This window comes from Phragmites australis, chromosome 3, assembly GCF_958298935.1.
Source record: "Phragmites australis chromosome 3, lpPhrAust1.1, whole genome shotgun sequence".
NCBI classification, from domain to species: domain Eukaryota; kingdom Viridiplantae; phylum Streptophyta; class Magnoliopsida; order Poales; family Poaceae; genus Phragmites; species Phragmites australis.
The window spans coordinates 29496311-29511678 of record NC_084923.1 but is presented as its reverse complement, the minus strand read 5'-3'; the positions used below and the strand labels follow the sequence as shown (position 1 = coordinate 29511678).

General features: G+C 44.0%; 1 protein-coding gene across 1 annotated transcript in view; it reads left to right on the top strand.

Annotated features, from left to right (window-relative positions):
• LOC133912777 (probable sodium/metabolite cotransporter BASS1, chloroplastic) overlaps nucleotides 1–12797 on the top strand; it is a 30981-nt gene extending 18184 nt beyond the window's left edge. The window contains exons 3-8 of the mRNA XM_062355686.1: nucleotides 913–1006; nucleotides 1083–1116; nucleotides 2682–2736; nucleotides 2818–2901; nucleotides 2984–3271; nucleotides 12292–12797. Of these exons, the coding sequence (XP_062211670.1) occupies nucleotides 913–1006; nucleotides 1083–1116; nucleotides 2682–2736; nucleotides 2818–2901; nucleotides 2984–3271; nucleotides 12292–12444 (708 nt within the window). The 3' untranslated portion in view covers nucleotides 12445–12797. The remainder of the gene's footprint in view (nucleotides 1–912; nucleotides 1007–1082; nucleotides 1117–2681; nucleotides 2737–2817; nucleotides 2902–2983; nucleotides 3272–12291) is intronic.
• The last annotated feature ends 2571 nt before the right edge of the window (nucleotides 12798–15368 follow it).

Genomic DNA, 15368 nt, shown 5'->3' with positions numbered 1-15368 from the left:
TTTTTGCAATGGGATTAGGGTTTTCCCTGTTTTGGACTCCATTGAGAGGAGGCGCACATGAGTTGGCGTAGTGGAGATGAGTCCTGGTCATTTAGACTAGCATATTAGAGAAGAGGGTATTCCAATAAATTAAGTTGAGTCAGAGATAGGAAAATCATCCTACAGTTCGTTGTCCAGGTTGTAGTGCTAGCAGGGTTCAGTCATCTAGTGCAATATAAGAGTCAGCTATGTGATAGATTGAGGCAAGCAAGAAAGCAATCAATCTACTTCCTTCTAGTTGCTATTTCCGAACTCTAGAGTTTCTATCTTATATTCCTGCTACCCTTCTCTTCTCTATATGTCGACTACGGCACCTACATGTGGAGGTGCCCATGCCTGCCAGCTTAACAAACCTACACTCTTGGTAGTCAAGGGGCCCACGATGTTTGGAATCGGAACACATAGTCGCTTATGGACTCCAATAATGAGAACAACACGCAAGAAGATTTGAGATTGGTTTGGTTATCACCAAATGCATAACATATACGTAAAACTTTATTAATGATATGCCAATGTTTCAATGAGTTGGAGCCTCCCCAAATATCATCACGTCATGATTTGTAAGTCATAAGTGCAGCCTAAAACAATCTAAAAATATTCATGATTATTGTCGTTTTAACTGGGTTGAAAACCATAAAAAATAATAATAATAATCCTGTTTGCATCTACATTATCTATGATTAGATTGTTCTCCTTACAAATTGCAACGGTGTTATAAATTTTCCCTTGTAAAATTTGATGCATCTTGTAATGATAAATGTTAAATAACTATTCTTTTTAATTGGTGATCACATAGATTCTTTGTATGTATTTTACTTATGTTTTGCTGCTCCATGTGCAACAAAAAATCCAGAGTAAGTGATTTCTGTACAGGTGATGCCACTGTCAGGATTTTTTGTGAGCAGGCTGTTGAAATTGCCACCCCATTATGCTGCTGGATTGATTTTAGTGTCATGCTGCCCTGGAGGTGTGTATGCACTTCGTTTTTTCTGTTTATAGGTTGGATACCAATCCTTAAACTGAGAAGACAATTACATCTGCAGGCACAGCAAGCAACATTGTGACCTATTTAGCAAGGTAATGAAAAAACAAAATGTCATGCTGAGAATACATGCCATCATGAACTTGTTAAAACATTAGTCTCTTGTTGGCAACAATTCATTCTGATTTCTGTGCTTGTTCATTTAGTTATGTTCAGATATATCAAATCTTGTGAATATTTTATTCCTCAATAGCGGATAGGAATAAATAAATTCACAGACAATAAATAGATACATGGACATAGACTTAAGTATAAGAAAAAAATCTTGGATGGTTACCTCCAGTAACCAAAAAATCTCAGTGGCCCCGGTTTCCCGGTTTGAATTTGCTCCATCTTTTTCCCATTTGGGCTTACACTTTAATATGTTTTTCTTAAGTACTATAAATTCCATTTACATTCGTATCCCTCTTTCTAGGAGTGATAGCTCGGTTGGTAAAGCCTCCAGTTGAGAGGCCACCCACCCGGGTGCTCGCAAGTCGTGTGAGTATCTTTCTAAGAACTGGTTTCAACGAGTTTTTTAGCTAGCCAGGGTTCGGTACTCCCCTCCTTCAGCCAGGGTTCGGTACTCCCCTCTTTTAAGACGAAGCCAAGGGAATGCCTTCTCCCCATGGTCAAGTCTTTTTTTCTAGTATAATTCAAAATCTTGTTTCACAAAAAATAATGAAGAAAATTCAAAACATTCCAAATAAAATTGTTTGGATGTTGTTTAAACCGTTACCAACTCTAGATTTCCGGATAGCGCGGTAATAGAAATCTGTTTCACCTCCAGTTTTTTCTGGAGTCTGTCTTTCTTTTACTTGGTCTGTTGTTAACTGCTAACACTTAATGGAGGCGCAAGCTTGTCTTTGAAATTATTTGACCATGACTCTTAAAAGTTCTCAACAATTTAGAGTTGCAGAGGAATTGTTTGAAGATAACTGTTAGCCAGCTTGATCTGCCAGTAAGTGGTCAAATTAGCTAGGACTAGTACAAAATTAAAGCACTTGATTGTGCTTTACCAAACTGAAAAATATCTGATCTAGATCATAGTTTGGCCATTAGAACATTATACAACAGTTCTGATCAGTTTAGAATAAACTATTATGACTTTATAATTACCGACTGTTTTTTGTGAAAAATAATGATATGAAGGTGGAAACATGGCCAGGTGTTGTATAGCTGGGGTCAGGCAACAACATTATCTTTGATATGTTCAGATCATGTAAATAACAACTTTAAGGTTGCTTGTTGCCCATAACAAGTGTGTAATGAAACAAATTGCATGGTTTGTTCAAGTGGTCTATAATTGGGTGGCCCATAGCATCCTATGTATCTGATCGGAATTATATTATAGGTGTAATACCCATTGATTCAGAAATGTTGGCAGAGTAATAAGTGTTAAGTGAATAATGAATGTCAAGATGGTGAATATCTTGAATTCATCAATCGGCATAACTGACTAATGATGAAAATTGATTCAAAATAAGTTAGTGCATTTGCATCACATTCCAATTTCAATGGAAGCAAATAGTCATAATTCGGAAGCATCATTTTTCAGGGAATTGTATCTTCAATAGTCATCAGGAAGTAATACTTAGATAAATTAATATCCATATTGCAGGGCAAATGTTGCTCTTTCAGTGCTGATGACAGCAGCAAGCACTTTTGCTGCAGCGGTAATGAGCCACTCTCACAGCAGTAATATTCAACGTAGCTATTATGTTTTCTTTTTCTTCACATCTATCTCCCTGATGCAGTTCATGACTCCTCTCCTGACATCCAAACTTGCTGGACAATATGTTGCAGTAGATCCAACGGGATTGTTTATGTCCACATCTCAGGTGCTGCAAATTTCAAATTTGTCTGTTTTACTTTTATATTATATTCTTTGACCTCTGGCTACCGTTGATATATCTTATACAGGTTGTCCTGGCACCTGTCCTTCTGGGTGCTCTACTTAATCAGTATTGCAATGGTTTGGTTCAATTAGTTTCCCCCTTGATGCCATTCATTGCTGTAGCAACAGTAGCTATTCTCTGTGGCAATGCTATCGCACAGAATGCTTCAGCTATCCTAGCATCTGGGGTACAAGTGGTTTTATCTGTTTGTTGCTTGCATGCATCTGGCTTTTTCTTTGGCTATGTTCTTTCCAGATTACTGGGCATTGATACCTCTTCGTCACGAACAGTCTCTATCGAGGTTGGCATGCAGGTAATTGCTGTTTTGCATTTACAAACGAATTTTATCATATTCTGTCTCCTAGAATAGAAGCTAATATGTTGGAAATCCTGAATTTTTTTGTGCTGCGCTAAGACTGCTTGCAGCTTTTCTATTCTCTCTTTTATTTATAAGCCAAACATCAAGTCTCACAACCATGCACAAACGGCTAATTAACAAACAGTTAGTTAAAGACCTACATGCAGAAACTTCCTAATTCTCCTACATGCAGAAACGGCTAAATAAAAACCTCTTGCATGCAGAAACAGAAAAGACTAACTGCACTAATGTCACATCCGGTTTTAAGACCAAACCGAATTTAAACTACATGTTTGCTAGGATCGAATTACATACACGTAGTGACGTCATAAGTGAGTAGCAGTTATAATATCTATTATTACAATGTTACTCTAAGCAAACTTATCAATCAAGCAGTTCATCACTTATTATAGCAAGCAAAACGATTCTAAATGATTTATTAAAACTATCTCATGGTGGCATCCTAAGCATGAGATCTGGCGGTTGGTCCATCAACTAACTGGTCGGCGTCCCTCGAAGACTCAGAGCTAGAAGGGTCACTGCAGCGCAGCCTCTTACGAGAGGGCGAGTGAACGGACTGGTTCTCAGAATCAAAAGAGCTAGACATCTCATTAAGGCTCTTCTACAGCTCCTTGATCATTGCTTCTGCGTCCAAAAGGCGCTCGCGTGTGTCCAAAGCCTCATTCATGTCCTCGTGCAGTGTTGTAGCCAGAAATGCCTGCTCACGAACCACACCACTCTCCTCATACGTTGCTGACTTCACCTTGATGTCCCATGCTCTCGACGGGGAAAGTAGTCGTAGGAAGTCCCCCTCAAGGTGCTCATGTGGCGCTCGCAGACACGACCAGCGCCTGCTTCGCTACGTCTCTGATCCTTGCTCTAAAGCTTGCTTGGACTGCAATTACCTTGTGGATTCCCATGATCTTATAGCTGTCGTTGCCTTCTGGAGAACCATATATGCACACCTCGACAGTCCACTCCTCACGTCCCCGACAAGGCTGACAAAGACTGTGGTAGACCGACGCCTTGGTGTACCCAGACGTTGTATCATCTCCACCAGCATCATCGGTGCTTTCCTTACATCTAGTCCCTCATTGTGGTACAGTTTCTTCTCTTCATGCTAAGGAATAGTGACCACGTGACTGGGTCCAGCAAAAACGGTAGGTCTGAAGGTGGCAGAGGCGCAGGGAGAAGCGTAACCGTCGGTGATCTTGTGGGCAGTTTGCTTGGTGCAGTCATTTGCATGTAGAAAACAAGAGAGTATCAATAAAACAATTTTCATTAAAAAATAAAACAACAAAATAAAGCACAAGGGTAAACAAAATTTTGCAAATATAGTTTTTATAAATTAAATCGTTAATACGTGGTCATTTCTATATAGGCTTGCATCTTATGGACGATATGGTACTATTTCTGTCATACACGGTTTTAAGATCAAACTGAATGTAAACTACATGTACGTCATGATCATACTACATACACGTAATGACGTCATAAGTGAGTAGCAGGTACAATATTCATTATTACAATGTTACTTTATTACATCAACAACCTAAGGGTCTAAAAGAAAATTACAAAGCAGCGGAAATAAACTCAACACAACGCCAAACTCCACATGCCGAAAAGTCGTTCGTCTAGAACTCAGCTCTATCTTCTGGGAAATCCTCATAGTCTTCACCTTCTGAGCAACAACTAGACTATAAGAGAGAGCAAGCGTGAGTATTTGGAAAACTCAGTAGGTGTGGGAAAGTATGACATATGGACCAATAACAAAAATAGCTTGCTCAGGGGTTTATTTGCATAATGTCATTTTTAAATAAAACAGTTATAAAGGCAACCTATTTACTAGATGAAATATTCTTTAAGACTTAAGCCAAGGTTCCAACCACCTTGCTCCCTAACTGAGGTTCTAACCATCTCCAAACCAAACTCAAATCACAGTTCCCACCATAGTGATCTATCATATCCTACCCAAAACCAATCCGGGAACACTCGACTAATCATATGAGGAGTCTATGCCGCTCATGACCATAAGCGCGGTTGCTATATCAGTTTTTACTCTACAGAGGTTATATACTTTACCTACAAATCATGATTTTCATTATGCTCGTGTTAGCTAGACACTTGCACACTTCCAAGGTGTGCGGCCAAGAAACCACTACAAAGCCTTTACAACGCCACTCTCAGCACATATCTATTCGCTAAGGTTTCACCACTCATACATAAGTGGAGTACACCCTCCACTTCAGAAGCCCCCTTTTACACCTTACAATTCCAGGAAGTACACCCTTCCTTCCTCGCACCACCAAATGATCTACATCATGTTGAGAGAATAGCGAATTACTCGGCTAGGCCCGTCCTATACCAAGCTTTTGGTTGTACTATTTTCATAGGTGGTCGCTCCACGAATCGGTCCTTAATATGGTCATTTCGGCGAGCGGCGAGCGAGGTTCTTAACATGGTCACCTTGATATCCACAAGCGATGACGCTCAAGGACCCCTCGGGACCAGTCGACCTCTCCTCGACAACCTAACTGGAAGTCATCCTGGCACCATAGTCATTCGAGCCGGGGTCATGGCCGATCTCCAACCCCTACGAGTGGGGCGCCCATGGCTACTCAGGGTGCCATCAACGGGTACCAGGCCTTCTCACCCGTGCTCAGGAGGGTCAAGTAGCTAGCCCGATTCAGATCCAGGTCCATAGAGAAGTGCAACGGAACCACCAATCCCAGTGAGTTCCTCCAGATTTATACTACTATCCAAGCAGCTGATGGGGACGAGAAGGTCATGGCTAACTAACTTCTCACCGCCTTTGAGGGGTCGGCTAGGGCTTGGCTGACCAACCTACAACTGGGGATCTACTCGTAGGAGTAGCTATGCGACTTATTCCATGAAAACTTCCAAGGCACATATGTTCGTCCCGGCAAGAACGACCTTTTCCAACTTTTTTTTTCAGACGGAGAAGGAAGTCTTTCGCGAGTTCGTTCGGCGCATCAGCAACATCCGGAACACCATCCCTAAGGTAGCCGATGCTAACATTATCTAGGCGTTTATCCGAGGAGTCAGAAGCCATCGGTGTGTTGAAGACATTGCCATGGTTGACCCTCAGACGGTCCAAGAGTTGAATGGACATTGCCAACAAGACAACCAATGTCAAAGAGGCACTCCTGTTCATTAAGGAAATAGATCAGGGGGTGCAAAACCCTCAACCCAGACTCGATGGTGACTCAACAAAGAATAAGCGCAAGAAAAATCCCTCCAAGGGAAGCAACGAGAAGAAGCCTAAGACTCAGGAAGTCATGTTAGACCTTATCGACAAGCGTTCTGGATCATCCAGGATCAAGGGCAAGCAACGAACCACCGGTGAGGATTCTAGCAAGTCCTGGTGTGACATACACCAGTCTCACGACCATAATCTTCAATAGTGTCGAGTCTTCCTGAAGGCGGTCAAAGCAGAGGTCGAGAAGAGCCAGGGGAAAGCTCCACAGGTCGCGAGCCAGAGTAGGGACTCTAGTTCTAGCGACGTCATGAACCATTTGCCTTTCCAGAAAGAGACAAGAACTATCGACCACATGTTCGGGGGCTCGGCTTCCTACGAGTCCAAGAGGTAATACAAGATGGTGGCCGGGAAGTATTAGCTGTCATACCCAAGAATCGCCAGGCGGTTAAATGGTAATACTTGAGATCTCCTTTGACCAAGATTACTGTCCTGAGAACTTTGTCCGACCCGGCCACTTCCCGATAGTGGTTGAACCTATCATCTACAATTGCTAGGTTACATGTACGGAGGAAGTTCCTTGAACATCCTCTTCACAAGTGCGCTCAATGCGATGCAGGTCTCTCGATTTGCCATTAAGCCAGTGACTCAAGCCTTCCACGGCATAGTACCTTTCCGGGTGTCATTATGATTTTTTTTGCCGGGAAAAGAGAAAAGATTCTTTTCACTACCACGTAAAATTTCCGCCTTGACCGTTCAAATTTCAAAAACCCGCCAGGCGAGGAGTCAACCCCCCCCCCCCTCCATCCTTCTCGGGACTCCAAAAAGTTGGGACAATATTTCTCTGTTGACCCAGAATCCCTACTCTGATGAGGTACCTTCTTGGAGGCTCACAGAGCTAGCTGGAGAAGTTTAAAATCTCGACTAGATGACCTGAGGACATACGGATGCTCGATTCGATGTACAACCTATCTGGAGACCTGAGTTGTCACTCGAAGAAACAACTTGTCGGGATGTTTCCCTCGGTTAGACTCGGTTTTTATCTGTCATAGCCTCATTTCACGTACTGATAGAGGGCTTGACGAGAAGTAGTATATAACTACCGTATATGACTATCCTATACGTATGCGAATCCCCTATGATTTCTTAGATTCTCGGAGCATACGACTGTATCTGGGAAAGGAGTCCCTAGATGTATGTAAACTACCCGCAGGTTTTAGGAGATCCCTTAAACAAGGAAGTTTATCGCTAAGTTTAAGGATGACAGAATCATAATCGGAAAGGAATATGGGTGCTACATGGCAACCCCCTATATATATGGAACCGTGGGACCCTGCAGAGGACAATCCCAATCCGATCATCGATCGCAACCACAATCGCGATTTACACCGACAATTCGCCAAGACTACGCACAAGGAGCCTTCGACTAGTTTTAGATCTCATCTAGGCTAACCATGACTCCCCTTGTACTCTGTCTCGAAGATCAATAAAGAACACAGGGCGTAGGGTTATAATCCTCTGGGAGATTCGAACTTGTATAAAATCTCTGTCTTTGGTGCTTGATTCAGCAAGAGGGAGTATTCTCTACTTTCATCACGTATTTCGTGAGATCAGCGGTTTACTGATCGTCGACATGTCCCGGTGATGATTAGGTCAGCGACATACACGCCGATGTGGAGACAGGATTCGCCTTCGCCATGTCCATACACGACATGCTTCAAGGTGCTCCGCTAGAAGCCGAGCTTAACCAGGCCGTCGTCTAGCTTGGAGTTCCATGCTCTTGGTGCTTGACGTAGACCGTACAAGGCCTTTAGCTTGAGCCCGATGGGTCGTGGACGAAGCCTGGTGGTTAGACCACGTACACCTCCGTGAGCATGCCATTGAGGAACACGCTCTTCACATCCATGTGGTGGACTTGCCATCCTTCATGCACCGCCACGGCTAGAAGAACCCGCACAAACTTCATGCGTGCCACGGGGGCGAATACTTCTCGAAGTCGATCTCGGTGCGTTGTGCTTACCCCTTCGCCACCGATCGCGCCTTGTTGATGATGGCGTCGTGCTCATCACGCTTCACCTTGAAGGCCCACTTGAGCCCGATGGGTTGATGGCCACTAGGGACGTCAATGAGCTCCCACGTGTTTTTGTTGTCATCGTCGATCGACTTCATCTCGTCCAACATCATGCGGCGCTAACATTCATGTTGTTCTGCTTCAGCGAGGGTGTTGGTTTCTCGGCATTCACCATGTGAAGCTCGTCGAGGTCGAGTTGGCGCGGTTCGAACCCTCGTGGCGTGGCTGGACTAAGGATGTTGTCAACAATACGGTAGTGTTAGGTATCGTCTTCTTCAGTAGCCGCGTCAAGCCTGGAGCCTTGCATGGGTGACGTGACGTGCTTGATCACCACCGGAGTTCAATTCATCGCAGTTGCAGGTGTCGCCAGCGAAGTTGTTCGGCCATGGTCCGAGGGGTCCATGGTGACCACGTACTCCATAGTGAAGGGTCGTCGCCGTTCACCTCGTGCTCCTCTGAGATCCATTTTCATTACGCCAATTCGTTGAACACGACATCGTGTGTCACGTGCACGTGCTTGCTGACGGAGTCGTACACCTGATACACCTTGGACCCGCCTGCTCTCGTAGTCGACAAAGATCAATAGAGTGTTGCGATCGTCTAGCTTTAGGTGAGGCTTCACGCTCTTGACATATGCGACGCAGCTGAAGGTGTAGAGGAAGTGCACTGTCGGCTACATGCCATGCCAGTCTTTGTAAAGAGTCTTGCCATCTACGCTCTAAGTCAGCGCACGGTTAAGGATGAAGACGGCGGTGGAGACTGCCTCATCCTAGAATGTTCCGATGAGGTCCTTTGCCTTCAGCATGCTTCGGGTCATGGCAACCATTGTCTGATTGTGGCGCTCAATGACCTCGTTCTGTTGCGGAGAATAGGGGGTCGTGAGCTGATGCTGAACACTGCACTTGGCGAAGTGGTCCCCAAACTCAACTGCTTCATTCTCGACTCCACCTCTGCCATGGCCTGGAATTGCCAGATCACCGTCAGAGCTTGGTTCTTGCTCCCAACAAAATTGAGCCACATGTAGCGGCTCAAATCAACCAGTAGCAGAAAGTATTGGTTGTCGCTCGATTTCATTGGTGCGATCGGCCCGCAAAGGTCACTATGGACGAGGTCGAGGATGTGCGCCGCGCAGTGCCATGCTTGCTTCGAGAACGAGCTCCGTTGAGGCAATTGTCACACACTTCATCCACCTGATCAATGCGCGGTAGCCCTCATACCATCTCATTTTGGACGAGCTTATGTAGAGCCTGAAAGCTGGTATGGCTGTACCTGGTGTGCCAGCGCCAGGACTCGTCAGAGCTCCTCGCTGATAGGCATACCAGATGCGTAATGTTGAGATTGAGCATGTACAGCCAGATGGGGGAGCGCTTCACCCTTGCTAGCAGCCGTCACTCAGGATCCCGGATCCACAGAACGCCACTGTCAACCAACACATGGTAGTCATTCTCGTCAAGCTGTCGGATGCTAATGCTAACGCCCCGTGTGCTCGCCAGTCTTGCAGGTGAACAAGATTTTGTCACGCCCCTCAATGTCTCTGACGAAGTCGTCGCCGAACTTGACGGTATCCCGGATTCCAAAGTCAATATCGAAGAAGGCGGCATGTGACCCAGTCATGTGATTCGTGGCGCCGATGTCGAGGTACCACAACCGATCGTCGCGATCCTCTTGATCCAGTTATGCGGATACCTTCGCCTCGACCAGTGGGAGAGCTGCATCACAGCGGAGGGGATGTCGGCACGGCGGGTTGCGGTGGAGTGGGCATCGCAGGTGTGACACAAGCCTTGACCATCAAAAGCGTGGGACCGTCGTCGTCGCCTTGTGTCAGGTGCGCCTCAGCTCGCTTTGACTTGTTGCGGCAACCCTTGACCCAATGGGCAAATTTGTCGTAGTTTCGATATTGGTCTCGACCACCTCATGTGTCAAACGTGTTGGCATTGCTGTCGTGCGGCCTGTTGCCGCAACCGTACCCATGGTTCTTGCCATGACATCGATGGGAGCCGCTGTTGCCGCTGCTACTGGATCGTCCCTCCCCATCGCGCTTCTTTATGCGAGCTAGCCACTCAGTGAGGGTAGCTTTTGTCAGCCGTTGCTGCTTGAAGAGCTGAGCTTGTACCTCTGCACCACATCGCGCAAGCGATCGGTCACCTCCTCGATCAAGAGCGTGTTCAGATCAAGGAGGGTCTTGATGGAGATGGCGACCTGCTGGAGGCGTTTTGAGACGACCAGCAGAAATTGACACCACCTCAACATTAGTGACTTCATCCCCTGGTACTCAGAGGTTGTTGGCGAGTTTTGTGATCCTCATGGCAAAGCATCGACGGGACTCACCATCTTTTAACTCGATCTCGCCAAGCTCGCGTAGCAGTTTTTGTGTGTTTTTTTTTTGGACACACTCGATGTCGATGCGCATCATCTTGATCGCTTCCCAAGCAACCATGGTGGTGTATTGACGACAAGAGTTTACAGCATCTCTGGCGGCACGACGCGGAGAATGGTGGACAGCGCCAGCCTGTCATCGTGGTAGTCATCGCTGATAGGTTTCATCGCCTCCCAAAGACCCGGTGCTTGCAGGTTGACCCGCGGCACAAGTGCCCAGTCATTGTAGTTTGTTCGGGCGAGCGTGGGGTAGACCATCGAGCCCGATGCATCCTTGATGACGTGCTGCATGACCACCTTGCAGCCACCGTCGGCGTGGAGGAGGTGTCGGTGAGCTATGACGGCCTCGACGTGGAGGAGTCCTCAATTGCGCGCCCTTAGGAGCCTATGATGACATAGCAGCACTTGGATCGACAACACATGCTTTGATGCCAAATGTTGGAAATCCCGAGCCGAATATACGCGAATACAAGTAGAATTTGTTTGTGTTGCGTTAAGACTGTTTGCAGCTTTTCTGTTTCTCCTTTATTTATAAACCAAACATCAAGTCTCACAATCATGCACAAAAAGACTAATTAACAAACGGCTAATTAAAGACCTACATGTAGAAACTTCCTAATCCTCGTACATGCAGAAACGGCTAAATAAAAACCTCTTGCATGTAGAAACAGAAAAGACTACTTGCACTAACAGCCATGCATCTAACAATCAAAACGGACAAAAAAAACTGCTCAGGATTAGTAAAATCGTGCAACATAATATACTTCAAGGTCACTGTCATATTCAAGTATCATGAGGGGTTTCAGGTATGAGACTACACAGGTCACATGGAAACTAACGATCTTGGTTGCATCTCTAGGCTCTATGCATTAGATTTACTGGGTTCCAACTTCCAACAAAACAACTGACCTTCTGGGTTAACTAGGACCAAATCCTAATATATAGTCATTCTGTGTAAAAATTTTAGCACTGGACAATGTATATACCACGCATTGCTAGCTTATTATTGATTTTTATACACGTCCTAATTTACAACTAGAGTGTAGCTACACCCACACTGAATTACTGAACCAAATTACTGAAATTCAGTAACCAAACTACTGATGGTGACTACTGAAGACATGTTACTGAACGTCAGATATAGATGGTTTCAAAGTTTTCATTTTATTCTATATAAGCAACTCATCATCTCTTGCTGGTCAACCAAGTGTCTAGCCATTTTTTGCATGCTTCCAAGGATATATGTCACCAATGTTATGCCCCTTCCATGCATTATTTATTTATATCTCACTAAATTTGCTATCCATGCAGAACTCAGTACTGGGTGTAGTCCTTGCAAGCAAGCATTTTGGTAATCCTCTCACTGCAGTTCCATGTGCTGTTTCAAGCATCTGCCACTCGGTCTACGGTAGCATTTTAGCTGGGATCTGGAGGTCTATGCCTCCAACGGACAAGGGAGAATAGTGTGTTGGCCATGTCAGTAACCTGAATTTTCTGTTCTCCCGGCGATGAGGGATTTACCTCCATTAGACCAAACGTTGAGATGGCTGGTGGTTACGCCATCAGGAGCAGCACGTTGTCTATGATCTGCTGCAGTAAACACATCGCAGTGACATGATCTATAAAACACCAAGCTTGGATTAGACTGGTTTTAGTTGTCTTTTGGGAGGTGCCTTGAATCTGATCAGCTGTTTAGTTTTTCATAGGTGCAGATGAATAAGTATGGTTTCCATTGGACTCAGATAGTTTAGTTCGTGGAAACATGATTTCTGTGGAGGTCCACCATGGTAGCATGCTTATTGCACCTTACCCTGCTAGTATTTGGAGTACTCTAGCCATTTACCTTGCAGAAATTCAGGTCGAATCTTTTCTTTTCTTTGAGCTGAAGGTCGAGTTTGATGATTAGCAGAATTGGGGCCAGGCGGGCCACCAGGCCGGTGTAGCGGCGCTACCTCACATCGGCTTGCACGTTGGCTTCGGTAACGCAGGAAACCCGCCGCATAGGCAATCGTCTAGCGCTGGTTCATGCATCGGATGGCAAAATAGCTCATCGACGGAGGTTTCCATGGTTTGATCTCAGCTGCCTTCCGGACTTCATATATCTCCCTCGGCAGTTCAAGGCCCCTCAATGTACCACTTACTCCATGGTCTTTGATGGCTTGTTGCCGGATGACCAAATTGCTCAAGTTAATCGTAATCACAGCAGGAGTCTGATTCTCAGGAACCAAACCGGAGCAACGAGTGAACAACATGCAAGTTGCTGGACAAGGATTAGGGGTTTCAGTGTGTTTGCATCTCCGGATGATCCGATCCAAAAACTGGACCTAGGTTGCGAGATGTCGCCATCCGTCTTCCCTCACTCCACTGTAGGGTTACCGCAGGCAAGTCTCCAAAGTTGGATTCATTCATAAAAAAACATATGCCGACACTATGCTCCCTGCATGCCGGACCAACACATGCCGAATGCAATCAATCCTCGAACCAACACGCTCTTAGTATCTACTATTAGCTTCGTTCTTTTTTAGTTGTATACGCAGTCTCCAAAGCATGCCTTTGACTATTATTTTTTCTAAGCACTTGTTATTAAAATTATTGAAAATGTAATCTTTTAAAAATATTTTCTATAACGAATCTACTAATATCATTTTTATAGGATAAATCTTCATACTTTTATGTATATAAACGGTTGAAGTTTATAAAGTTTCTACACATCCTTAAACAACATCTATTTGACAGCAGAGAGTATCTAGCGTCCCCTAGCCAACACCTAGAACATTTTTGCATGAGGATAATCAATAAGTGCATGCAGTAGGTTTAATAGTCAGCTAAGCAAACTTCACACAAGCTCGTACAATAAAATAGTAACATTCCCCCAAAGAGTACCTTTCAAAACCTGCTAACAGAAAAATCTCCACTTGGGACAACTTTTAGCTTCCATAGTCTTCCTACGAGTCACGCTGAGAATGGGAACTTACAGAAATAATTGATTTCTCGTTACCTACTATATTTATTTTGTGTACAATTTCCTTGAATAGATTGAATAACACAAACGGTTGTCTTCAAGTATGCTTGTTCTTAATTATTAAACTATTATGCACCGATCAATTCACTTAAAAGTCTAAACTAATAGAAAAAAGGGGACAAATCACTTATATATATCAATACTCCCCCTCACGTGGAGTTCCCTCAGGCTTTAGATGTCAAATCTGAGATATTTGCCTCTAATACCATATTAAGCTATTATGCACCAGCTAGTTACCCAAATACCTAACCTGATAGGGCGGATAACTTACTTATACTACAACACTTTTCTTTATATGGAGACACTCTCAAGCCTCAGACGTGGAATAGGAGTGGGTGATAATTTTTATTTAAATTGTGCTAACCAGTACTTGAATCCGAGACTTATGGTGATGATACTATACTAAGGTATTATGTACCAGCCAGTTCACTCAAAAACCAAACCTGATGGAAAAGACGAGCAATTTAATTATACTACAATATTAATTAATATTCATGCACGTTTATCGCGTTACTACTCAACTCCCCCCACCCACACACACGCACACTTGTTTGCTTCCCAAAATTGTACTTATTTACCTATCAAAATGCCCTGTGTTATGTTCTAGTTGTCCTAATATTACTTCTCAAATTCAATCTAATTTGCGTGAAAAAAATTTCCATTTTGGTTATGTGGTTGTTCTCATACACTTTTGAATCTTAACACCAATTTGATTTATCCTAATATTCTTGAGAAGTTATCTTAAATTGCTTGCAAATTTTCCTAATATGTTGAACGTTTTGGATGTATTTCCATTTTGTTCCAATTTTCTTCTAGGTTCATTCTGATTTGCTTGCAATTTCTAACAAATTCATTATTATTATCTAAGGCAACATACAAAGAACAAATAATTTTCTCAATGTTTTCCTTTTCGTCTTGTGCATACATAGTACGTAGAGAAAAGAGTTTTGTGAGCCTGCCTCAATGTTGAGCAGCCAAAAATAAAATAAGAAGTAGAAAAGAGTGATGTGTCAGGATGAACATACAGGTTTTGTGAGCTTATAATCTAGACGCATCAAGTCTCATGTTACATAATTAGTCTAGGAGTGATTCTGAATCTAAACATGATATTGATCTATATAACTAATGGGAAGAGATAAGTCTATTTTTCAACCTCCAATTGGCACGAAAGTATAAGATTTCCCCCCGACCTATAATACCAGACATCCCACAACACGCAACTGGCAGAACTGGACAAATGACACCCCTTAGCAATTTCACCCTAGTTTTGGAACACGTCATCCATCCAGCGTGGCACACTTTGCCGACTCAGCACTTGGGTCCTAAAACGCCTGTGACCCAGCAGCTCTCTCTCTCTCTCTCTCTC